Source organism: Nannospalax galili, unplaced genomic scaffold (genome assembly GCF_000622305.1).
Source record: "Nannospalax galili isolate Female #2095 unplaced genomic scaffold, S.galili_v1.0 scaffold169, whole genome shotgun sequence".
Taxonomy (NCBI): Eukaryota; Metazoa; Chordata; class Mammalia; order Rodentia; family Spalacidae; genus Nannospalax; species Nannospalax galili.
In genome coordinates, this window is record NW_008360327.1 from 2,593,094 (window position 1) to 2,620,240 (window position 27,147).

The window sequence follows — 27,147 nt, forward strand, 5'->3', positions numbered from 1 at the left end:
TGGTAGTTTGGGGTCATATCTGTCTAGTGATGCCTTTTGGAAGTGGTTGTTAATTATTTGGGGAGCCTTTTTGGCATCTGGGTTTAGATACTGTCTGGAGGCTGGGTTTTTGTCTCCCTTTAAGAGATCAAAGAGTGGCTGTAATTGACTTGTGGGGATGGAAAGCCAGGGCCTTAGCCAATTAATGTTGCCTAAAAAGCTCTAAAGGGAATTAAGGGTAAGGGGATGGGGGACATCCAGGGTAGGTTTAAGGGGCCTAACAGTACTAGGCGTTATTTCAGTCCCCAGGAAGGTAATGGGGGGAACTGATTGTATTTTATTTGTGACTCTCATAAAACCGTTTGTCTCTAGGGTGTTTATCATAGCACCTTTCAGGTCCTCTAGAGAGGAATCCTCATCTTGCCAGACCAAGAGGTCATCCATGTAATGATAAACTTGTAGGCCTTTTTTTAAAAGGGGTGTTAGTGCATTTGCAACGGCCTCCTGGCATATTGTAGGGCTATTTGCCATATCCTGTGGCAGAACTTGTCATTCATATTGATCAGCTGGCCCAGAATTGTTAATTTTTGGAACTGAGAAGGCAAAATGTTGGCAATCATTATTGTGTAAATGGATGGAGAAAAAGCAGTCTTTTATCTCTAGGACTAATAGGGGAGTATTAATGGAATAGCAGAGATCATGGGCAGGCCTCTTTGGGGTGATCCCCATATTTTCATGGTTTTGTTTCTGGCTCTGAGGTCTTGTAGCAGTCGCCATGCCCCTGTCTTTTTCTTTATTACAAAGACGAGTGTTCCATGGGTTCCTGGAGGGCCTAATGTGACCCAGCTGTAACTGTTCTTCTACAAGTTGTTGTAAAATGAGTAATTTCTCCCTGGGTAATGGCCACTGTTCCACCCAGACTGGTTCCTTTGTGATCCAGTCAAGGCAGGGAGTCTGGTAATCAACAGTGGCCTTTAGGATTTGGGGTTCTTTTGTTTTAGGAACCTCATATGACCATCTATTTTAAGGCATTCTCCTTCAGACACACTGGCAAGAACTACATTGAGGTCTTCCAGGATATCTCGTCCTATGAGATTTGTGGCTATACCTGCAATCAGGGGTCTTATTGTGCCAACCTCTCCATCAGGATCCTCCCATTTATAGAAATTTTTAGTGGTGAATGCTCAGGAGGGGGCCCCTACTCCCATCAGTTGGGGTCCTGGTATTAATTCCCAGTGTGGGGGAACCTCAGAGCACCTTAAGATGGTTTTATCAGCCCCGGTGTCAAGGAGGCATTTGAAAAGTTTATTGTCTATTTTTATGATTAATTTTGGATGGGTATTTTCTGTAATACTGGCTACCCATAATGTTTGTGGCTTCCCTCTTGTTAGCGGGGTTGAGGGTTGCCCCGGAAGGCGTTTAAAGGTGGCAAAGGTTTGCCATCTCTGTCATATTTAGATTTACAATCTCTTTTCCAGTGAAAGCCCCTTTTACAGCGAGGACAGAGGGTTTTAGGGGGTCGAGTGGCAGCCGAACCATTTTTTGGGCAATTTCCTTTCCAGTGTCTGGTTTCTCCAAAAGCATTTTGAGTTGGATTGGGTTGCAACTACAAAGGCTTGGGCAAGGGAGGAGGCCTGGTACGTGGCAGTCCTAATGTCATGGGTGGCCACAATCCATTTGTCGTAATGTTCATTTTTTAGTCCCTGGCATGCTTGTCTGTGCTCAGGGGTCATCCCTTCCCAGACAAGGCTGTTTAAAAGCATTGCTTTGGCTGCAGGATCTGTTATTTTTCTATCTAAACTGGCCTGCACTCTTAGTATAAAGCCTGGGAGGGTTTCAGTTGGTTTTTGCTTTAAGAAGGTTAATGAGGAGGTTTCTCCAGGCCCGGTGGACAAGGGGGTTAGGCGGTCCCAGGCCTGTAGTGCACATAAGCGGACCTGCTCAAAACAGCCAGCAGGAATCACAGCCTGCTGGATTCCTGTTGAAAGATTGCCCTGGCCGAAAAGCTGGTCATAATTCCAATCTATGAATCCAGGTGGTCGATCTTGCCCTTGTTGTGGTCTCAGCTGTTGATTATGTATGTCATTTCTTTTAACCTGCATTAGGTTTCCATCTCTAAATAAAGCCTCCCATTGTACAAATAATGGCCTGGGGAGGGTAGATCTACAGATATCTCTCCAGTCCTGGGGGGTTAGGAGGTTAGTATTAAAGGTTTTTAGTATAGATTTTGTCCATGGAGTATGGATCCCATCCTCACGAACAGCTTGGCTCAGCTCTTTTAAGTCTGCTGCCAGGAGTGGGTACCAAGCCAGTGGACGTTGCCTTGTTATTTGTAGGTTAACAGGAAAAGCTTCTACCGATGGGGTTTTTGGGTCCTGAGGCCATTGTGTCTGGAGACTCTGGGGGCAACAACTCCCATTATCCCTGAGATTACAGTTCTGTTCAATGGCTGTGGGGTGTGGCGCCACAGGGTGAATGGGGAGGGGGATTTATCTGGGAGTCTTCGGGAGTTTTTGAAGTCTGGGTTTTAACATCCGTGTTTGTTAAATCAGTCCATGCGGATTCATAGGGGGGAAGAGGGGGGTAAAGTTTACTTTTGTTGATGGGTGGGTTTTGTCTGACTTGGTCAATTTTTATTTTTGTAGTTGTTGAATCTGTTACCAGGCAATCTTCAGGATTTTTTTCTTTATTTTTTAGGGCTGTCGAATCTGCTGTTGGGAAATCTTTAGGGTCCTTTTCATTGTTTGAACCCTCCCCTTTATTATCCCCTGGTGCTAGTGAGTTTTCCTCAGTCTTAGGTGGGTTTCCTAAGCATTGTCGAATGGCTGCTATTATGGGGAGAAAGGAGAGGGGCAAATGGTGCCTTTCCTGGATTTCCTTTTTTACGAGCCAGATAGGTAACATTGGTCCAGACCTCTGGGTCAGAAATGTCTGCCGACAGGATCCAGGGTGCAAATGGAAATACTTCATTCCAAAATTTTGAGCTTTCCTTTTGGGAAATCTTTAAGTCCTCTTGATTTAAGTAGGGCTCTAAGGGAGCGAATTTGGAGGGTTTTTTGGCGTGATGCTGAATTACCCATTATAGAGAAGAAAGGATGTGTTGTCAGTGGTGTTCAGCGTTCCCAAGGCAGCCTGCCACAGGGGATTGAGACGCTTTGACAAGCACAAGCCTAGCCGCAGATGTAAGGGACTGGCAACTGTCCTTGTGACTTTTAACTGGTTGCTGCGTTACCAGATTTTTATGATAGTTCTAAAGGTTACTGCCTACACCCAGTTGGTCTGTCAGGGTCCGGAAAGAGGGCAGGGGGCCTTTGGCCAATATCAGTGAGTTGCCCTGACCAAGAGGCTTCAGTTGCCCGCAAACCGTATCCAGACCCTCGCGAAGGCAATAACTGAGATAAAGCAAAGAGAGAGAGAGACGGGGTGGTCCTCTGATGAGCCCCTTCCCCAGGAAAAGGTTTATGAGGAAAAAAAAAATGGCTTTTTAAAATCCTTTTTTTTTTCCATTTGTATGGCACAAGCTGCCTTGAATTTTTTTTTTTTTTTTTTTTTTTTTTTTTTGACAGAGTCTCCCTGTAGCTCCAGCTGCCTGGAACTCGCTCTGTAGACCAGGCTGGCCTCAAACTCACAGAGATCCACCTGCCTCTGCCTCCCAAGCGCTGGGATTAAAAGCATGCACCAGCACAAAGAGCTCTAGAAATTATTTTTAATTATGTGTATGTGTGTGGATATTTGCACATGAGTACAGGTGCCTTCAGAGGCCAGAAGAGGGCATCAGATCCCCTGAACTGGAGTTACCAACAGTTGTACAAGCCTGCCCGCAAATTTAAGAGATCCAGCGACTGCTCTAAGAGTAATTAACTGGTCATTGCGTTACCGGGTTTTTGCATTAGAAAGATGTATAGATAGGGGGTCTTGTCTACACCCGTGTGGGCAGTCGGGGTCCGACTAAGAGCTAAGAGCCTTTGGCTAACATCAGGGAGTAGCCCTGATCAGAAAGCCTCAATTGCTCCTTCGTCTTTAACAGTCCCACGTGAAGACTCAGACCGAAAATAAGACGAGGAAAAAGAGGAGAGACTGCCAATCCTCAAGGGTGGGATGGCTTAAAGGCAAAGCTGCCTGTTATCCTCCTGATGGGAGGTGGTAGGAAAAACTGCCGATCCTCAAGGGTGGGATGGCTTAAAGGCAAAGCTACCTGTTACCCTCCTGATGGGAGGGGTACTCACAAACTGCGTGTTCCAGGAGCCCCACGTTGGGTGCCAGCTGTGGGGTCTCTCCCTCTCCTCCCAGGTCGTTGGCCACCGGTCCATGAGGACAGGGGGAGCAGAAGCGACGAGCGGGGTCAGGACGGCCAGTGAGCACTGATGGAAGAAAGCCCTTCTGGGGAGGCATGTTCAACGATGCAAACAGCTCCAGACTCAGTGAGACAGCTCCAGACTCAGTGATTCAGTGAAACAGCTCCAGACTCAGTGATTCAGTGAAACAGCTCCATTTATTCAGTGGGAGAACTAGAGAAATTACAGTGTGGAGGCAGTAGCCAAAGCCTCAGCTGATAGGTGCTCATAGTATGCTTTATTTTCATGTGGGAGTGGGCTCCTATCGTCCGACTACCAAGCAATGCCTGATTATCATATAGTAAAAACCTGGGGGGAGTTTTTGCCCCAGGTAACTATGCCAAAGGTCATGTTCCAAATAACGTTAGGCATCCGTGCTTGGTGGTACTTTCCAGGTAAGTCAGGAAGCGAGCAGGAAACCCCCTGCTGAGAAGGGGAGTTCTTTCATTTGGCAACAAGCCCCTTAGAGCTATCCGGACATGGAGGATTATAACCCTAACAGCAGGGTTTCCCAACAATGGACTGTATCCCCTAGAACTGTGAGCCAAAACCTTTTCTTCCTTAAATTAATTTTTTTTCAGGTATTTTGTCAAAACAATGAGATAAGTAATTGATACAGATATTAAATATATTGTTTGTATTAGTGTAGTGACTCTGTGGTGGTTAGGTTTTTTTCAATTTGACACAAACTTGAGTTGCCTAGAAAGAAGGACTCTCAAGGAATTTTCCCCATCAGATTGGCCTGTGGTCATGTCTGTGAAGCATTTACCTAATTGCTTATTGATGTGAGTTGGGGGGCATATTTTACTATAGGCAGTGCTATGTCTAGGCATGTAGGCCTGAGCTGTGTCGGAAAGATAAATGAGCGAACCAGTAAGTAGCATTCCTCTATGGTCTCTGCTTCAGTCTCTGCCTTGAGTTTCTGCTCTGATTTCTGACATTGATGGACTGTGACCTGGGAGTTGAAGAGATGAGTAGACTTCTCCAAGTTGCCTTTAGTTAGCATTTATCACTCCAACAGAAAGCAGACTACAACAGAAATTGGTACCAGGTACATGGGGTCATATCTGACAATATTGGTTTTGGGGAGGATTGTGGAAGTATTTGGAAATTTGATCTGGGAAAGCCATTGCATGCTTAGACCTTAATGCACTGATCTGTGAGTAGTTGAAAGATAATGCTAGAGAAATGAAGATGACGATGGCCTGTCTTGTGAAATTTCAGGGGAAAATCTGAGAGTCCCAGAAAGGCTCTATCAGTACTATTTGATGTTTTTTTGGTTAAGAATTTGTTGACGTTTGGAGCTGTAGAGATGGCTCAGAAGTTAAGAACAGTTGCTTTTCTTCCAGAGAACCTGGGTTTAATTCCCAGCACCTACATGGTAGCTAAGGAGCATCTATAACTCCAGTTCCAAGGGCTCCGACACCCTCTTTTGGTCTTTCTGGGCATTGCATGCACATGGTATACACTTACATGCATGCAGGGAAAACATTCATATGCTCTTCTTTTTGAGACAGGGTCTTCCTGTTGCTCCAGCTGACCTGGAACTCACTATGTAGACCAGACTGGCCTTGAACTCACAGAGATCTGCCTGCCTCTGTCTCCTGAAGTGCTGGTTATTTTATGTGTATGAGTTTATTGCCTGCATGTGTGTAAGTGCGCCTATGTCATGCAATGCCCAAAGAGATTACAAGAAGGTGTTGATTCCCTAGAACTAGAGGTTTGGATGGTTGTTAGCCACCATGTGGGTGCTGGGAATCAAACCTGGGTTCTCTGCAGCCAGAAAATCAATTTTAAAAGAATTTGTGGATGTATAACCTGTGCTTTACTGGGGTTGAAAAGTCAGCTTTCATTAGTAAGAGACTATCCTCATTGAGGCAAAAATCTTCTGGGAAGTATTTTTCAGCATCAGCACACACAAGCTATGGTCCAGAGAAGCCAAGCCTGTATATCAAGCTGGTAGCAAAACTTGGAAATGTGTAAGAGTCACCTATGTGGGTACTTGCTATGGTGGCATGAAAGCTATAGGATTGAAGGGATTATGGACAGAAACAGAGGCTTCACCAGTGATGACTTGACCTCTTTTAGAGGGACTCCAACCCTGCTACATGGTGTCAAGCCACAGATTCTCTCCATAACCCCCTCAATCTTGGGGTTTCCATTGCAGCTGAGGCTACAGCTTCACCAGTAGCCTGTCCTGGTCTCTCAGGAGGCACAGCTCACTGTAGGTGGTGCCGTACCTGGGAGGTGGGCCTACACTGTGAAAGAATGGTGTACACATCTACACTGTGATGAAACCAGGAAGCAAGCCAGTAAGCAGTATACCTCCATGGTTTCTGCTTTAGTTCTTGCCTCCATGCTTCTCCCTCGAGGTCTTGCCCTGACTTCCCTGGGTGATGGGAATTACAATTCCCCAACCTGGGAGTTGTGAGATGAAATATGTCATTTCTTCACCAATTTTTGGACAGGTTTTTATCACAGCAACAGAAAAACTAGTGCAGATTATTAAAGATAATTTTAAAAACTTTTTGTCTAACTTTTCTTAAAAGTAAAAAAAAAAAAAAAAGCTGTATCATATAACTACAAGGACTATAGGGTAGAAGTTTTTCCTCTCTTCTGTAGGGAACCCAAGCTGCACATCATTCACCGAGAATCAATTTCGACTCCAACGCAATTTTCCACTCAGGAGCATTAGCCAAACTGTATGACTTGAGAGGTTGTGTGGGTGGGCCTGTTGTGATTTGAGTGAAAAATGTCCCCCATAGGTGCATGCATTTGAACACTTGATGCCCTGTTTGGAGAGGTTATGGAACCGTTAGGAGGTACAGCCTTGCTTGAGAAAGCATGTTGCAGGTAGCAGTCGAGAGTTCATAGCCTCTCTCTGCTTCCTGTGTGCAGTTGATATATGATCTTTTGGCTTCCTGCTCCTACTGACATGCCTTCCCCAGTATTATGGACACCTATCCCTCTGGAGACATAAGCCAAAATAAACTCTTCCTTAAGTTGATTTTTGTTAAAGTGTTATTCACAGCAAGGGAAAAGAAACACAGAAGGTGTACTGAGAAATAAGGTTGTATCTGTAAAGACCATGTTATTTTGGGGAGAAATATGGAAAAATTTAAACTTAAGACATTGTGGGGCTGGAGAAATGGTTTAGCAGTCAAGAGTACTGACTGCTCTTGCAGAGGACCTAGGTTGGATTCCCAGCACCCACATGGCAGCTGTGAACTGTCCTTAACTCCATTTACAGGGGAATCTGAAGCTCTCTTCTGACCTCCATGGCATTGCACAACATGGGTGCACTCACATACATGCAGGCAATACACTCATACACATAAAATAAAAAATTTTTCTAAAAAGTTGCTGTCCAGGCCCCAATCTTATCCAAAGGAATATTGACAACGGATTGCTGCTAGATGAGGAACAGCTGACCCTCCTAAAACAAAGACCTCTAGACAGGCTGACTAGATTCACCAGAAGGGCAAGTAGTGGGAAATGGCTGGGGTTGCCGACAACACAGCAGACAGTAGCAGGGATGTCAGAGTATAAGGGCTCTAGTGAGGGGAGGGAGGCTATGGGAGGGTGCTACCTGGGAAGTGGTTGTATACAAAAAATTCTTCAAAGCATAAAAATTTGCTCCTTAATAATTAGTAGATGTGAAAAACATTACCATTGAAATCTACCTGATGACTTTATATCCATGCTCAGATGCCAAGGAGCTCAGAAAGTAACCGACTGTGACTAGTAATAATCAGATATATAGAGATTAGAAATACATATGCAACTTAGTGTCAATTGTATTAATGAATTTTTCTGTATGAAACTATTTTAATAATGGAGATCTTTTTCAAAGTTTAAAACCTCATTTTTATGTCTTAAATAGGGATTATACAGAGTACAATATTGTATAACTGTATTAATTCAACTGTAAACCTAAAAATTTACAGCCAATTTTAAAAGAGAAGCATCTTAGCTCTGGAAATTGTTATTGAATATGTCAATGCTGTTGTAATGAAGTGCCTCTTCTAATTATATAGTTATTAAATAAATAATTTTTAAAAATGTTGCTGTCTTTATATATATATATATAAAAGACATTGTACAGGCTGGAGAAATGGCTCAGCAGTTAACAGCACTGAGAGGATCTGGGTTTGATTCCCAGCACCCACATGTCAGCTAACAACTGTAACTCCAGTTCTAGGGGATCTGATGCCCTCTTCTGATCTCTGTGGGCATTGCATGGCATGGGTGTACTTAAACACATGTAGGCAATACACTCATACACATAAAATTTTAAAAAAGTTGAATGCTGTAAACATTGCTTTCCTGGCTCTCCTAGTAGGAGCCTATCTCATGAAGGTTTCAGAGATGAACAAGTCTTACATCTGAGTTAATGGCCATTTATGTGATATTTTGGGGAAGAATCTGGCTGAATTCTATGTCCTAAGAACTTGTGTGAGACTGAATTTAAAGTAATGTGGACTAATTTCTTTGGCAGAGGAAATTTCAAAACAGTATGTTGAGTCTGTGGCATGGTTATTACTAATTACTCCTTTATATACAGATCTACAATGAAAAAGAACAAATGGGGCAGAAATACAAAATTTGCTGCTTGGAGAGGAAAAATGCTCTAGAAAACTTAAGGTTGTCCTTAGGGCATGTGTTAAAAAAGAGTTTATAATTGTTAAGGAAATTAGAACCATTGAAGAGAAGCTTCCTACTCTGCATCAAAGTTGGAAGGGAGATCTGGGAACAAGACCCCATCCAACTAAGCTTCAAACTTGTGAAAGGAGGTCTAAGAAGTTCCCTCTTCTAGAAAGCAATTGCAACTGTATACAAAATTTGTTAATGTGGTCAAAGGGGGTTAGGTCCTTACCAACCTGCAGCTGAAGTTGGCAGTGTTGTCCATGTGGTATTGGTTTTGGAGACAAGAAAGATACAAGAGTGAGGGAGTTAAGGATTCTTCCTCCATGGTTTCAGAGAGCAACTGAAGCCAGACAACGTGTGGCAGGATAGTCCCTGTGAAGAGGCCCGGAGAGGCCATTGTGCAAAGCTGTGAAGGTGAAGCCTGGGTTGCAATGGAGAACTCAAGACATTGGAGATGCCAAAGCAGTCAGATATTTGCTAAGGAGAGCTACATACGGATAGTGGAGCCAGGAAGAGCGATGGACTCTTCAGGCATTAAAGCTGGAGGGGCAGAAAGTAATGCCCCAGATACAGGACATAGAGCTACAGGGTTTGTTGTTTCCCAAATTTCCTCAATGTGCTTCCATTTCTCCCTTTTGATATACTATCTATATTCTGTGCCATTGTATGGTGGAAGTATGTAATTTGTTTTTTATTTTATAGGGGGATCACAGTTAAGAGATTACCTTGAATCTCAGAAGATACCTTGGACTTTGAAGTGTTGAGACTGTTAAAATTGGGGCTTTTAAAGTTAGACTAAGTGCAATTTTTTATTATAACACAGTCATGATTCTAAGGGAATCAGGTGTAGAATGTTATGGTTTGAATGAAAAATGTCCTCCATAGGTTCATGTATTTGAACACTTGGTTCCCTGTTGCTGGTGCTTTTGGGGGAGGTTATGGAACCTTTTACAGGTATAGCCTTGCTGGAAGGAGTCCATTACTGGGGGCAGGCTTTGAGAGTTTATAGCCTTGCCCCATTTCCAAGTCTCTTTCTGCTTCCTGTGTGTGGATGAGATACCATCCCTCAGCTTCCTGCTCCTGCCATCATGCCTTCCCCACCATTATGCACATCTAGCCCTCAAGAACTGTAAGCCAAAATAAACTCTTCCTTAAGTTGCTTTTGGTGCTTACTAGGGTGTTTACCACAGCAACATAAAAGTAACTAATAAACAGCTCCAAAGGACAGTGTAAGGCTTTCTGTAATATACCCATTTCATCTAGATCCAGAAAGTCTAACCCCATGGTTCCTAGCCAGGGCTGTACATCAGTCGTCTGGGGAGCTCTCAAAAATTAGCCCATGATTGGGCTCCAGCTTAGACTGATCAGTCAATTTCAGGAGTGTGAGGTCCTGGCTTAGTCACGTTTTTAAAAAGCTCCCCTAGGGATATCTTGGACAGTCAGGGCTGAGAACCATAATGTCCACTAAGTAGGATGCCTTTGCTAGGTACCTGAATGAGTGAGGAAAGAAATGACTCTGTAAAGCTGGAGGAAGTTGTAGCTCCCAGAAGGTTAGTCACTGTCAGTTGGTCCCAAGGCTTTTATTTGTGCAGCAGAATCAGTGTCTTCATCAGTCAAAAACAGGGACCAGCTGGCCATGGTGGCACACGCCTTTAATCCCCTGTTTGGGAGGCAGAGGCAGGGCAATCTCTATGAGATTGGGGCCAGCCTAGTCTAAATAGTGAGTTCCAGGCCAGCTGGGGTTACAGGGAGACCCTGTCTCAAAGACCCCCCGCCCCCCATAAAGTAGGGGTTGCAGAGAAAGACACATTGAAGTTCTAGATGTGTAGTGTAGGGCTACCAGGTTTGAGAAGCTCTTACTGAGTTTAAAAAACCTCTGTCCTTCCCAGCTGCCCAGGACCTGCTCTCAAGCCCTTTGAGGCCCCTTTGAAGGATGGCTGGAGGTCCTGTGAAGTGTGACAGTGGGGATGCTTCTCACTTAGATGAAGACAATCTCCCAAGCCTGGGAGTAGATCTGTACAGTAACGGATCCCACAGGGCCACAACAGCTATGATCGAGGTGTGTGACCTTTCCCAGGGCCACCTACCTGAGTGTGGGCTTGCGCTGGGTGACGGTTGGGTTGGGACTGGGCTAAAGGTACAGCGGAATTGTGTTTATTAACTGAAATAAATGCTGGATTCTGATCAGAATAATTCCTGTTATGTATGCCACAAACAAAAAAAGGAATTAACCTTCATTGGATGTCTAATAGCTAATATTTATTGCCTCCTTACTGTGTGCCAGACAATGTCCACAGTGACTCTGAAAAATAGGCACTGTCATCTCCATTACTCTGGAGAAATTGATGAGGTGGGAGTTGAAATAACTTACCCAGTGTTACATAGTAGCAGCTGAGGAAACTCACACTCAAATTCAGGACACTTCATTCTGAATTCTGTGTTCTCAGACTTTACCCAAACAACTGGCTTGATCATTGCACTGACATCTCGGCCCTCAAAACATTCTCCTGAGAGAATGAGAAAAGTGGTATTTCATTCAGAACCCTAGAACTCACGTAAAGGTGGAAGGAAAGAACCGGATCCACAGAATTGTCCCCTGATCTCCACATGTGTACGTGGCATACATGCACCCCCACACATATAAGAGTGAGAAAGAGAGCCTAGTGGGACAGGCCTGTAATGCTATTTGGGAGGCTGAAGCAGGAGGATGGGTCATAAGTTCAAGACCAGCCTGGGCAACTTAGTGAGACCCTGTCTCACTAAGTGTGAGGATGTAGATCAGTGGAAGTGTTTGCTTGGCATGTGTAAGGCAAGGCCTGGGCTCAATCCTCAGTGCTGAAAAGTGAAAAGGCTGAGAAAGACTGGCCATCCAAACTGTCCCCAGAACCACAGTCAGACTCACTGATGTACTAGAAAAGGCCCAGCAAAGCTGTTACACTCATGGTTATGGTTCATTGCCATGAAAGGATACAGCAGAAAACCTGTAAAGGAGAAGGGTCATGGGGCTAGGAACAGGTCCAAACTTACTTCCCTTAGTACTTCATTCTCACAGCAAGGCTGTCAACTTCATAGGATTTCATCATCTTGGAAAGATTCTCCAGCCCCTTAGTGTCCAAGATTTCATGTGCCTGAGGTAATGTGGGACAGGCAGCATCCCAGTGATGGCATGCCCCAGCAGAGGTCAAAGGGATACAGCACAGCCCAAGGGCTCAGACAAAACAATCTTAGGCTGTCTCAAGACTCAGAAGTCTCCTTGAAGCTGACCAAGGGTGAGTCCTTACTTTGAAATGTGCAGGATTTGAACAAGCTGAGCCTGCTTGTTAACATTGTTATGATAGACTCCACTGGCAAATGCTGCAAAAAGCCTAAGAAAAAAGGCTTTACAAACTGCTTGGCATAGCGCTATTAAATATTCTACATTATTGTATACTAGTTGGCTTGCCTCATTTTGTAATATTTTCTACAAGAGAGAAAAAAATTCTGTTTTCTAGAAAACTGAATTTCGTAGATCAAAATTTGTTTATTGCTGATAGTTGAGAGGCAAAAATTGTGTGACTCATAAACGTGCTATTTGTAGTACCACTAAAGTTTATGCTTGGAAAACATGAGAATCCTGATAGTTTGTTATCCACAGTTTCCATTTTTATTATTTGCTGATAATATGATGAGGAAGAGGAGGAGGAGGAGACAGGGCCTCACTCTGTAGCCTGGCTGGACTGGAACTCAGTATGTAGACCAGGTTGACCTTGAACTCACAGAGATCCGCCTGCCTCTTCCTCCTGAGTGCTGGGATTAAAGGCATGTACAATTATGTCTGGTCAATTCCCATTTTTTTAGACAATGTGCTTGTAATTGTATACACTTCTGTTATAGTTGGAGTGAAAAATGTCCCCCATGGACTCAAGCATTTGAACACTTGGTTGCCAATTGTGGTGCTGTTTGGGGAGGTTAGCTCAGGAAAAACCAAGGGTAGTAGAGAAAGTAAAGGCATTTCAGAACCTCCCTCGTCCACAAATTCAAATTTCTCATTTGTGATGGTGAGGGGGATTGAACCCAGGACCTTCTTAATACTAGGCAAGCACTCTGCTGCTGTACTATTTCCCAGCCTTTATTTGAGAAAGATTCATAATTAAGAGCAACCCCCCCCACACTTAAATTTATTAAGCCACTTGACTTGAAGTCCTACCCTGGGATGATGTTTCAGGTACATTTCAAGTTATTTTTATTTACATCTAGTTAGATTTACTGCTTTTTCCTGAGTTAAATATTTTAATTTGTATTTTCCTGTAAAGCTGTGTATTGCACCAAAAAATGCTGGAATTCTCCAGGTGTGGTGGCACATGCCTTTAATTCCAGCACTTGGGAGGCACAAGCAGGTGAATCTCTGTGAGTTTGAGGCCAGCCTGGGCTACATAGTGAGACCCTGTCCCAAACAACAACAAATGCCAGCACTTGGGAGGCACAAGCAGGTGAATCTCTGTGAGTTTGAGGCCAGCCTGGGCTACATAGTGAGACCCTGTCCCAAACAACAACAAATGCCAGCACTTGGGAGGCACAAGCAGGTGAATCTCTGAGTTTGAGGCCAGCCTGGGCTACATAGTGAGACCCTGTCCCAAACAACAGTGGGGGGATTTGAAACTCTTATGCACTGTTTGCAGGAGAGTAGTGTCTGGTGGCTGTGTCAGGCCAGGCTGACCTCGAACTCATAGAGATCCACCTGCCTCTGCCTCTGCCTCCTGAGTGCTGGGATTAAAGGTGTGTGCCACCACACACAGCTCCCAAAAAAGATTATTAAATTGAGAAGCCTTCAAGCCAAAAGGGCTTAGAGAACTTGGTTGCTTTGTTAAACTACCTTTGTTTATTTAAAACAAATTAATGTACATGTTTTGATCTATTTGTATTCTGTTTTGTTCCACTAATAATCAGTCCAGTTCACATACCAGTTTCATGCTAATTATTATGGTTTTCAAGCAAGATAGGAAGAAAACATTAAGGGGGCACACATGGGGAGGGGAAGAAGTCCTTCACACCAGAATCTGGCTGGGTGTTTGAAACTTAAACACTGATAAAATCGAAATTACCTATAGATATAGTGCTTGTATCTCTAAAGATGCCTTAAATAAGGGTATACAAAACAACAGGCTGTACTTAGTGCTAGAATGGCCTTGAGTTGAACCATCATCTCAGCACCTCATCCCTAAATCTGAACAACCCATCTTATAAAACCACCTTACAATTAATTTTTTTAAACTTATTTTTATGTGTATGAGTGTTTTGCCTGCAGGTATGTAAGTGTACCATGTGTGTGCAAACATACAGAAGAGGATGTCGCATCTCTTGAAATTGAAGTTAAGGACAATTTTTAGCCACCATGTGGATGCTGGGAATTAAACCTGGATCCTCTGCAAGAACAGCCAGTGCTCTTAACCACTGAGACATCCTTCTGGCCCCAAGAAACTCCTTGAGAAAAATGTGGTAAAAAAATAATAAGTAATCAATATGTACATTTTCCCTTAGGTTTTAGGCTTTTGAATTTTAAAGTTGGCTTACTCTAAACTTTGTGTAAATTACATCCTTTGGGGACTATATTTTGGAAAGCCGCAGAATCCTGTGTAACACCATTGTGGAAACACCTAGCAGTAGCGTCTCTTTCTCTAGTGCCTGCACACAACTCTAAACCATGTACTTATTGTTTCAACTTAATAAACTTACTGACTTTTCTTCATTCTGGCCCATTCTGATTTCTTTTTTTTTTTTTTTTTTTTTTTTTTTTTTTTGCTGTGTAATCAAGAATCTGGCTTTACCCAAGTGGAGAGCCCTAAAAGGTTTGGGTGACACCGCTACTGAAAGCTTTACAATGTGTCTCAGTATATGGTCAAGCTATTGCCCTTTGTGTTTCTTTTTCAAAGTTGGGATTTTAAAAAAGTTTGAGTCAAATAGAATTACAACAAGTTTAATTTTAGATTATTCAGTCATCTCAGTGGCCTAAAAATTCCTTCCTTGCTTCTAGTTCTTCCTCTTGTTTTTCTTTATCTTTGGTGACACTTTTTCCAGTAAAATCTATGAGTAGATAGAAGGAGTGGTCCAAATAAACTTGCTTCTTGAATCATTGCTCCAGAAAACGATGATTTGAAAGGAAGTTCTGAACATTCACAGACATATATACTTATTTTGCTGCCTGATAATTTGCTAGAAATGTCAAACAGTTCTTCTCAGTGATGCAGTGAACACAGTCTTCATACTCACTGCTCAATGACTCTCCTTGCTGTGTACACATTCCAGTCTGCTGATACTTAATGGTCTCTCTCTCTCTCTCTCTCTCTCTCTCTCTCTCTCTTTCTTTCTCTCTCTCCCCCCTTCCTTTCACTCTTCCTCTCTCCTCTCCCCTCTCCCCTCTCCCCTCTCTCTCCCAAATTCAAAACACTGAACACCAAATGCTGGAGGGGATGTGGCACAACAGGAACTCTAATTCACTGCTGATGGGAATGCAACATGGTACAGTCATTTTTGGCTTGGTAGTTTCTTTCAAAACTGAACATACACTTAACATAGGATCCAGCAGCAATGATCCTTAGTATTTACACAAATGAACTAAAAATGTCTCACAAGAAGCTGTACATGGATTTTTACAGCAGCTTTATGAGACAATGACAAGACTTGAAAGCCAACAAGACATCCTTCAGAAGGTGAATGGGTTAGTAAACGTAGTGTATTCAGATAATGACCCTTATTCAGCTTTGAAAAGAAATGCAGTATTAAGGGACTGGAAAGATGGTTCAGTAGTTAAGAACATTTGCTGGACAACCATGAAGACTTGAGTTTGGGTCACTCAACACCCTCCTCTGACCTCTGGGTGGGCATTCATACACACACACACACACACACACATTCTCACCTTTTCCCACAGAACAAATGCATATATGCACACACACAGAAAAAAGTGAAATCGGCTGGTATATGGCTTAGCACCTGCTGCCAAGTATATGATCTAAGTTCAGTGTCTGAGACTCACATGATAGAAGGAGAGAACTGCCAACTCCCTTAAGTTGTCCCTCTGATCTCCATATGTGCACCATGGCATGTGCACTTAGAGAGAGAGAGAGAGAGAGAGAGAGAGAGAGAGAGAGAGAGAGAGAGAGAGAGGAGAGAGAGGAGAGAAAAATGTAATAAAGTTTTTAATGAGATAGCAAGCTAAGTGAAATAAGTTAATCTGAAAAGGCTACTTGCCATGCAACTCCAACTGTATGACATCCTGGAACAGGCAAAACATTACAAATGGTAAAAATATCAGAGGTTGCCAGGGGAAGTGAGAAGTGAGGAGGAAGGAACGAAGAAGATGCAGAGTCAGAGGATTTTGAGGACAGTGAAACTATTCTGTATGATGTTGTGACAATGTATATACATAGCACTGTACATTTGTCAAAAGCCATACAATGCATAACATGATGAGTGAATCCTCATGTAAACTACGAACTTTGGGTGCTGTGATGTCAGGATATTTTAAGCTACACAGCCCTTGGGTGCAGTGTTGACATTGATGGAAGCTGTGTGTGCACATGTGAGCGGGGCACATATGGTCCATCAATTTTACCGTGAACTTAAAACTGCTCTTGAAAGTTTAATCGGGTCTGGGCATGGTGGTGCACACCTTTGATCCCAGCACTTGGGAGGCAGAGGCAGGCGGATCTTTGTGAGTTCAAGGCCAGCTTGGTCTGCATAGTGAGTTCCAAACTGCTCTCTCAGAGAACCTGGGTTCAATTCCTAGCACCCACATGGCAGCTAACAATAATCTGTAACTCTAGTTCCAGGGGATCCGATGCTGCCTCTTTACCTCCACATGCATTTCACGACACTGGCACATTTGCACACCTACAGGCAATACACTCATACACATAAAATAAAAATAAGTACAATATCTTTTTTTAAAAAATCTATTTGCTGGGCGTGGTGACACATGCCTTTAATCCCAGCACTTGGGAGGCAGAGTCAAGCGAATCTCTGTGAGTTCGAGGACAGCCTGGTCTACATAGTGAGTTCCAGGTCATCTGGGGCTACAGGGAGACCCTGTCTCAAAAAGACCGAAAAAAGAAAAAAAAAAAAAGTCTATTAATGGGGATATGGGTGAGAGGCTCCAACCTTAGCGGAGGAACTATTGGCAGCTGATTACTGCTAGGTGATCTTTAAGGGAGTGACACTAGATAGGCTGAACAGGCTGCAGTGGATGAATTCACACCGAGAGACAGCTGGGTATACAAACTTGACTCAAAAGGCTTTAACATATAAGACAAAATTTTCGAAATCCTTTGGTGGGCAATGGAGTGGGTACAGATAGGGAAGGTCCAAATATGATTAAAATGTATGAAATCCACAAAAATTCAGTAAAAAGTACATTGAAAAAAGTATTAAACAAAAAATAAAGTTAAAAAATATCTGGGCATGGTGGCACAGACCTTTAATCCCAAACTGTAATCTCAGGAGGCAGAGGCAGGTGGATCTTTGTGAGACTGACGCCAGCCTGGTTTACACAGTGAGTGCCAGGCCAGCTGGGGCTACAGGGAGACTCTGTCTCAATAAATAAATAAATTAAATAAATAAATAAATATAAAATAAAAGGCATTGTACCTAAACATTAGTTTAAATGTCACCCACTTGAAAGTTGCATGGAAGTATGTCAACTATCATTTGTAAGAGGACTGTAGGGAACTTTTAAGAGTGGATGGTAGACCTGAATGTAATGCCTAGAATAATGAAATGTATAGAAGAAAACAAAGTGGGGAGCATCTTCATGTCTTTTATTAGATGAGGATTTCTTAGATCAATACCTTGAATATCTGTTTTAAGCAGATATATTGAACTTTGAAATAAATCTCTTTTAATAAACATTGGGAAAAAAATGAAAGGACAAGCTATAAATTGGGAGAAAATATTTACAAAAATATCTTTCCTCAAAAAAATATGAAATACCATCTGTAGATGGGTATAAAAATCAGTAAGAAGTAAGCTAACAAGATTCTTAGTTTTCATTTTTAATTATGCGCATATGTGTATGTCTCTGTATGGGTATGTGCACATGAGTATGGTGCACATGAGAGGCCAGAAGAAGGCATTAGATTCCCTGGAGCCTGAGTTACAGGCAATTGTGAGTAACCCCACTTTAAGTGCTGGGAACTAAACTGGCATCCTCCGGAACAGCAGAACATGCTCTTAAACACTGAGAAGTCTCTCTAACCCCAATACACAATTTTTAAATTGGCAAAATGTTGGAACAGAAACTTTACCCCAAACTAGGAATGAATGGCAAATAATAACCTGAAAATATGTTCAGGACTAAGAGAGTCCATCTGGTAAACATGGACCTAACAACTTAGCCTTCTAGAACCAGCACCTGCATTTTCTTTTCAGACAAATTAATTGTCAGTAAGGACCCACTACCACACTCTACTCAGAATTGATTCCTTCCTCAACCGGATTCTGAATTACTGCACAGTATAGCAGGAAGCAGTCTGAAGCCTCCAGGTGAGTCACCTCTGAGTCAACACACTGTGAACTTAGAACTTGATGCTTAATGACTGAAATAGCCAAGCACTTAACTTTATTCTTACCATCTTTTCAAGAAAAGAGTCATCATTTAGAACTGGGGAGAACACAGGTTGAAGATTACCTGAATGTTCTTTCCAGAGAAACAGCACTGTGTGTGTGTGTGTGTGTGTGTGTGTGTGTGTGTGTGTGTGTAAAACCTTAGAGATCAAAACAGATGAAAGAAATCTGGAACCAATAAAGCAGAAAAAGACTACAGTAGAGTGTGTCCCAGTCTCGGACTTCTGGAGGAGCAGCCCAGATAGAGGATGGGACTTAGTGTAGTGAAAAAAGAGCAGGGGCCTAGAACGGAAGGCTTGGCTTCAAAGGGAAGAGAAATGATCAGATGAAGCTGTGTGCCAAACTTGAACAGCTCTAGGTCTTAGAAAAATATTTTAGACTGACAACAGCTCAGTAAACAGATCAGATGAGTCAAAAAAAAAACAAAGCTTCTAAGCTTCAAGCTGGACTTGAAACCAGTAAAAGAACGTCTTTGTTTCAAATTCAAAACACTCCAAGGAAAAGAAGAAATCAGCAAGCAAAAGCCACTGTTTAAAAAGAGGGCCACTGCAGTAACTTTTTTTCAAAGTTAAGAGCACCCTCTTTTTGAGTCTGAAAAGTTGGTTGGTGCAGGCCATTCTGTGAATGCAAATTTATTATTAAATTTTTTCAGATAATAAACCATTCCAGCCCATATCTTTCCAGGCCTGCTTGAGTAACTGAGCATACAGACCAACCAGAACAACTTTCTAGTGTTAAGCTATGCCATGTAACTCAGAAAAATCCATTGACTACTTTTAATGGCAAACTAAGATGAGTTGGACCAAGTGATCATGGAACATGAAGAATTGTTTACAAGTAAAGCAAACTGGAAGCTAATCGGTCTGGGATGACAGAAAGTGAATTAGAGCGATTACTCAAGGAAATGGAAGTTAGGGCTGGGAATGTAACTTAGTTGGTAATACAGTGCTTTCCTAGCATTGTACAAGACCCTGAGTTTTATTCCCAGCACTTCATAAACTAAGTTGGTGGTATATGCCTGTAATCACAGCACTGGGGAGGTAGAGGCAGAAGGATTGTGCAAAGTCATCCTCAGCTACATCATGAGTTTAAGACTGGCCTGGGCTACATGAGACCCTGTCGCAAGAGAGGAGAGAGGAAGACAGAGAGAGAGAGAGAGAGAGAGAGAGAGAGAGAGAGAGAGAGAGAGAGAGAATGAATATGAAAGGAGAACCAATCTCCAAATGAAGATGCATCAAGTCAAGACTATCCATAAACTATAACAAGAAGTTCAGAACTCAAGGATGAGTGAAGTGTCCGGTATTCAGCTAGATGATAAGAACCAAAGGCTCAAAGAACATAAAAATAGCCCCAGGAATGAAACTAACGCTTTCTAGAAACACAACTTTCATGAAATGCAAATTCACAATCTTCAAATGAACTGAGAAGAGAGGCTGTCACATGGAACAGTGACACAAAGAGCAAAATGGTTACCTGAAGGGAACTTATTGGTGAGATCTTAAATCGTCTAAAGTGGTTTTGATTTAATATTTCTTTGTGAAATTTTGAATTATGCTTCTAACTTCTGTAAAATGTAAAGTTGTAGATTTTGAAAGTAATATCTACTGACTTGCTGAGTCCCAAGTAACTATTGCTTTTCATTTTGTTTTGTTTTTCTTGTAGAACAAAGTCCCTAACCTCATGTATTAGAAGCATTGTTCACTTTACAGCTCCGTCAAGCTCAATCTAAGAAGTTAGACTGAATTGATACCATTCAAAATCAAGTTAAATATGACATACAAGTACCATTCAACCTTCTCATTTAGTAGCTTGTTACCTTATGAATCAATCTGAAATGAAGAGAGTCCTTAACAGGCTTTCAACTTTCTTATATTGCCTCCCTATCTCTTTTTAAAACTTTGAAAAAATTTTTTAAGTTCAATAATTATGCACTTTTTAAAAAATGTTGTTTGTTCAGCTATCAAAGTACCTGAAAACAAATCCTGAGTCCATCACTCTTGAGTCCAGTCTTGGCAGACAAAAGAAAAATGAGGAGGAGCCCAATAGAGGGATGCTTTTGCAAGCTCTTGTCAAGAATTTCCAATGGATTCTGATTATGAACATTTGAAATTTGCCCTGTCCTGACTTTTTTCTGGTTCCCTGTCTAGAGCTTTTAATGCTAACTACTCTTGCCTTTACTTCTCCTTCACATCCCCTATTCATACCAGTCAAGGACTTTCTTTTTTCCCTACATATAAGAGTTATGCAATTTGGGAGTCTTTTAGATAGACCCACTGAAGGAGGTCTCACCCTGTGTCCCTGTACAGCATGGAAGAAGCCAGAGTGGTCTGCATCCCGATTCCCTATTGGCAATTTGGGCAACCTCTTTAGAGGATGGTGTGATAAAAATAGGAGGTAGGAATTAATTAGGCAGTTGGGTCAAAAGACCCCAAAGAAAAGTAGCCAGTTTCTTGGCTAGAACACACAATGTCCTTGGGCCTCTTAGCAACATACTCTGTTCCAAAGACCGAAAATGTCAAAAGTATTTGGGAGCTCTTATCTAATCCCTAAAAGATTTTAGGGTTATTTCTTCAGAGGGCAGAATGTTAGAGTAGCATAAAGCCTCATTTAAAAGAAAAGAAAGTACATGAAGTCAGAAAAAAGTGATGGGGAGATATGGGAGTAGTTGGAGGGGAGGGAGTGGGCGTGGATTTGATCAAAGCACCTTATATGCATGTATAAAATTCCCAGTAAATTTTTTTAAGTTAAAAAAATGCTGTTTGTTGTTGTTGCTGTTTTTCAGACAGGGTCTCACTGTATCTCAGGCTGACCTGAAACTCATGTCATCCAAACTTGCCTCAAACTTTTGGTTTTTCTGCTTCAGTCTCTGGAGTTCTAGGATTACAGGCATGAGCCACAACCAGAACTTTTTTTAAGACCTTGGGCTACAGGGTCCCAAGTAGCCCAGGCTGACCTAGACCTTGCTGTGTGGCTGAGGATGACCTTGAACTCCTAGTCAATTAGGCTTGGCTGGCTAGCCTCTACGTCCCAGGAATCTGCCTGTCTCTGCCTCCTCAGTGTCATAAGCATGGGCCACCACGCCTGGCTTTTCACCCGAGCATTGGGAATCAAACAGGTTCTCATGCTTGTGTGGCAAGCACTTTAGAGACTGGTTTCTCTTTTCCCAGCCCCCTTACTTAAATTTTGTAGTGGTTTAAAACCTGAGTTGTGGGTTTTTGTTTTTGTTTTGTGTGTGTGTGTGTGTGTGTGTGTGTGTGTGTGTGTGTGTGGTGCTAGTGTTGTTAAAATACAAAGGGCTGTATACTTAAAAGGGTAGATTTTACTATAGTAAATTATATACAATAATAAAGGAGAAAAAACATATAATCATCTTAATAGATTCTGAGCAATGCACTTGAAAAACTCATTCAAAACTGAATTCGATGCTCATTCACGATACTCTCAGCAAACTAGTAGGTAGACCTTCAACTTGGTAAAGCATATAGGTGAGGAACCTGCAGGTAGTCTCATAATGAATGGGAAACACAGTGGCCATTCTCTAAGATATTAATAATAAAATAACAATAGGGGGCTGGAGAGATTGCACAGCAGTTAAGAACACTGACTGCTCTTGCAGAAGATCTGGGTTCGAATCCCAGCACCCACATGGCAGCTAACAACTGTTCATAACTCCAGTTCCAAAGGATCCGACAGTCTCTTCTGTCCTCCACAGGCATTGCATGACACAGGTGCACTTACCTACATGCAGGCAATACATGTATACACATAAAATAAAAATAATAAATATTTTTTAAACTATAAGGAACTGTTTAAAAATGAATAAAATATAATAGCCACTGTTCTTGAACATTCAGAGTTCTGAAACATCTAGCAAATATAAGAAGGCTAGAAAAAAAGAGGGCCATAAAAGGGAAAAGTTTAACTGTTACATACAGATAATATGATTGTTCATGTAGAAAACCCTAAAAAGTAAACTTTTAGAACTATGTAGTGAATCACAATAACAAATATAAAGTAAATGTTTAAATTCATTTCTACCTTCTGGTGACAAACTATTGAGAAGCAAAGAAAATTAAAAGATGCCTTTTTTTTTTTTTTTTTTTGGTTTTTTTGAGACAGGGTCTCCCTGTGGCCCCCAGCTGTCCTGGAACTCACTATGTAGACATGGCTGGCCTTGGATTCACAGAGATCCACCTGCCTCTGCCTCCCAAGTGCTGGGATTAAAGGCGTGCGCCACCATGCCCGACCTAAAAGATGCCATTTTTAAGCAGCAGCTCCTTAGTGCTGGTGAGCACACCTAGTGGTGAGTTTTTGGTTTCAAAAACTTTTCTCCATTTACAGGAACCAGGGTTTTTTGGCAGATTTCACAGCTGAGACAGGAAATATATGAGCCTGAAACATCTCAGTGCCAGGAAGACAGGCAGAGCTGAACTGTCATCCAATATGTGGGAGGCAGAGGAAGGAGGATCAGGAGTTCTAGACCAGCCTGGGGTAATGAAACAAAACAAAATGAAAGGGAGTATTAAAACAAATGAAACTGAAAAGCATGATGATAAGGGATGTCAAAGTGACACAGGGCTATCATCCTCCTTTAACAGCTCCCACAGGGCTAAATCTAGAGTAAGTTTCACAGCAAGATCATCAAAGTAGTATTAGATTATAACTCAGATTTTATTAATGAGTCCATGCTGATTGGCACGTTTCAATCAGTCAATGCTCTGAGGACAAGAGACAATTCAGTGCAAAATTCCAAGTAATTTATGTAAATATACCATCTTGAAAGACATGGAGCATAAAGCCTCCACTCTTTATGGAGCTTGTGCGTAGTGACTTCCTTCCAAAGGGTGTAGTAGGGTAGGAAAAACAACTCTATAGAAGAAAGCTTCAGCCAGGTGATCCAGGTCAAAATCGACAGTAATTAGTCATGTTGATAGTATGTGGCTTTGGTGTGGTATGATAAAAAAAAGCAGCACCTTCTACCTGTAATCTTCCTGTAAAAACATGTAACTCTAATCTAATCATGAGAAAAGCATCAGACAAGTGCTAATGAAGGGCATTCTACAGAATGCCTGCCCAGCATTCCTCTAGTCTTTCAGGGTCATTGCCAACAAGGAAAGTCTAGAAACTGACCCAGCCAGGAGAAACTACAGGAGATATGATGACTAATATAAGGTGTTGTAGCTAAAATTCCTTCTGAGGGGTATAAACAATTTCCACCCCCTCCTCCCTTGGTTCCAATGACAAAGGTATCATTTCACCAAACTACAATCTGGGAAACAAGTGAGTTTATTTCCTTACTTACAGAGCAATGGGTGAGGGTTTACTTACAGGAGTATGGGTATTCGCATCTAAGGCCGCACTGGAAAGTCTCCATCTAAGGATGGATGGTGGCTTCCCCACAGCTGCATAAAATGGACCCTCCCTAGGCTTCCCCAGCTTATATACCCATAGTCCCTCTCCAACACCATGTGCAACTAGGGCCAACTGGTTGGTTGAGAGGGGTGGCTGGACTTTCAGGAGAGAGTCCTGTGACTCTGTACCCCTCCCTTCCTTGCTGGGGCATGAAGCATTAACAAGCTCAGGTGTGATGATCTTAGGAAAGCAGGTGCGACCAAGCTTGGAAAGATGGCATCTTTCTGTCGGAGGACAGTCCTATGCAACATGTATCTTAGATAAGACCCTAGAACATAAAAAGAACTTTAGGTAAATGTTAAGGAAATCTGAATAGATTATGGACTCTAGATGATAACAGTGGATTAATACTGGTTCATTAATCATGACAAATACAGCATAGGAATGTAACTTGTTGATATTGGGGAAACTGAGTGTGGGATATGTGGGAGTTCCCTGTTTTAGCTTAATATTTTTTCTTTAAATATAAAAGTATTCTAAGAATTAAGCACTATTTGTGGATGATGCTGTAGCTCAGTTGGTAGGATGCTTTCCTGGCATACATGAAGACCTGGGTTTGTTCCCAAGCACCATATAAATCAGATGTGGTTGTGAATGTCTGTAATTCTAGCACTTGGAAGGTTGAGGCAGGAGAATCAAAAGCTCAAGGCCATCCTTGGCTACATGTCAGACTAAAATTCAGACTAGCCTGGGATACAATAGACCCTGTCTCCAAATAAAGATTCCATTTGAGATAAACTAAAAAAGATATAAATAAATGAATATATGGTCTAAGCCTATAGATAGGAAGACTTAATACTGATAAGATTTTTATTTATTTATTTTGTCTTTTTGAGACAGGGTTTCCCTGCAGCCCCAGCTGGCCTCAATTTCACAGAGATAACCTGCCTCTGCTTCCCCAGTGCTGGGACTAAAGGCATACACCACCATGCCCAGCTTAATAGATTTGAAGTTGTTAATTGATATTCTAAAATCCTTTCAGAGTTTAGACACTGATAAGGTGATTCCAAGATAATCTTAAAGACTAGAGGTGGAAGAGTTATACTTCCAGACTTCTAAAGCTATGTTAAGAAATTATGTTACGCCGGGCATGGTGGTGCACACCTTTGATCCCAGCACTCAGGAGGCCAAGGTTTAGCACTTATTATTAAGGCAATGTCATAATCACCTGAACAAATAGACTATTAAGTTTTTTAAAATATTTTATTATTTTATATGTATGAGTGTATTGCCTGCATGTATGTGAGTGTACCTGTGTCATGCAATGCTGAGGAGGTCAAAAGAGGGCTTCAGATTCCTCTGGAACTGGAGTTAAGGATGGCTCGAAGCCACCTGGGAATAGAACCCAGGTCCTCTGCAAGAGCAGTCAGTGCTCTTAACTGCTGAGCCATCTCTCCAGCCCCAACTATTAAGTTTTTAAGAGTGGGTTGGAACTCAGAGGACACTAGTTCCCTTACCTGTCTGTTAGAACTGTATCTCCCAGAACTGTGCTGATGCATCTCTCTTGTCCCCTTAACATGTGCAGATGGAGCTGCCTGTGTCCTCACCCTGTGCAGATGGAACTATCTCTGGCATTCTGTTTTTCTCACTGTGTCTGTGGGTCAAGGTTATACCTATAATTTATTCAAAATAGTTTCTCCAGCTTCTTTGGGGAAGTACAAATGCAAGTTCGACTCTACTCTTAATCTTTACAGACAATCTGGTGTTTTCATCCCTAGTTCACATTCATCTAAGGTCACAGCCCATCCCAACCTCCACTGTGTTCAGTGGAGGTGGGCTCTGCCTTTCAATGCTCTGATATGTTAATTTTCCTACATTCATTCATTATCTTTTAGGTAGGGTACCCAACTGAGGTTTTCAAGGAGAAGCACCCCCTGCAAAAAAAAAACTCATGGTTTTGCTAGGGTTAATTAAAAGTAATTTGTTCATATTATATCCATTAATAAAAGTCATTCCTGAACAGGGACTACAGAGAGACCTTGTCTCAAAACAACAACAATAACAACAACAACAACAACAACAACAGATAAGTGATGACATCTTGAAGGAGACAAATTACTTAAACAGGCTCTTCTTAAAGGAAAATATAAAGATGACTAATGTCAGTTGTACAGATGTTATCCATTGTTTTAGTTTGATTTCCACTACTATGATGAAACACTGACCAAACCCAAGTTGGGGAGGAAAGGGTTTATTTCATCGTATAGCTTGCAGCCCATCACCTAAGGAAGCTCAGGCAGGAACCTAGGGGCAGTAACTGAAGCATAGATCATAGAGAATGCTACTTACTAACATGTTTTCCCTGGGTTGCTCAGCTACCTTTCTTACACAGCTCAGGCCCACCTGCCCAGGTAAGGTACCACCCACAGTGGGCTGGGCCCTTCTTAATTAGCAATTAAGAAAATGCCCCTATAGACAGGCCCAAAGGCCAATCTGATGGAGGAAAATTCCTCAAGTGAGGTTTCCTCTTCCCAGATGACTAGGTCCTGTCAAGTTGACAAAATCCAGCACATCAATTTCTCTTCCTGTTTCCCCTATAGCTTCTGTAACCACTGAACCACAAACAAGGAAGCTTGGTGGATTATTCAGTATGTTGGGGTCTCAGAGAAAAGTATGTGTCTGGAGACAGAATTCTGTCCCTGGGGGATGCCAGTTTTTTTTATGTGTTTGTTTTTACTCTTTGGGCGTTCAAATGAGATCCACTCACATTATAGAGTAATCTGCTTTACTCAAAATAATTGATTTAGAAGTTAATCTCATTAAAGTAAATATCTTCACTGAAGGCTAAAATAGTGTTTGACCAACTGTAGGTATGTAGTGGCTCAGCTAAGTTGACAAATGTGAACAGCCTGACCTCTCCAGGTGTGTCTGTATGAAGGAGGACTGTGCTGATGCTCTCTTCTAATCGACCTGATTGCAGTTTGCACATGCAGGAGACAGTAGCAGCTTTGCCTGCTGCTGGTAATGAGGAAATGGAGTGAGGGAAAGCTTTTCAGGGGAGGTGACATTGGAATCGAGTCCTGAAGATGTAATCTTGTATCCAGAATTTCTAGAACAGTGCTTGGCACTAAGACAGTGCTCAGTAAATATTGTAAATGAAACTGGGAATCATAGAAAGGGATGTAAAGGTAATAACTAGATCCTTGTGGGCCTGGCTGAGTTGTATGCAGTGGAAAAT

At 42.1% G+C, this 27,147-nt stretch overlaps 1 protein-coding gene and 1 pseudogene across 3 annotated transcripts in view; both read left to right on the forward strand.

Moving 5' to 3' along the window:
* Positions 1-14,685, forward strand: part of Pias2 (protein inhibitor of activated STAT 2) — a 145,375-nt gene extending 130,690 nt beyond the window's left edge. Inside the window, exons 14-15 of one of the 3 annotated variants that reach the window (XR_001872265.2) lie at positions 10,850-11,019; positions 14,245-14,685. Coding sequence is in view for 1 of the 3 variants with exons in the window: in XM_017796313.2 (XP_017651802.1) it covers positions 10,850-10,879 (30 nt within the window). In the remaining 2 variants the exon portion in view is untranslated. Of the gene's footprint in view, positions 1-10,849; positions 11,128-14,244 lie in introns of those variants that run through there. The other 2 variants (XM_017796310.2, XM_017796313.2) reach the window with 2 other exon arrangements.
* LOC115068938 lies at positions 10,894-19,112 on the forward strand (annotated as a pseudogene).
* Positions 19,113-27,147: the final 8,035 nt, after the last annotated feature.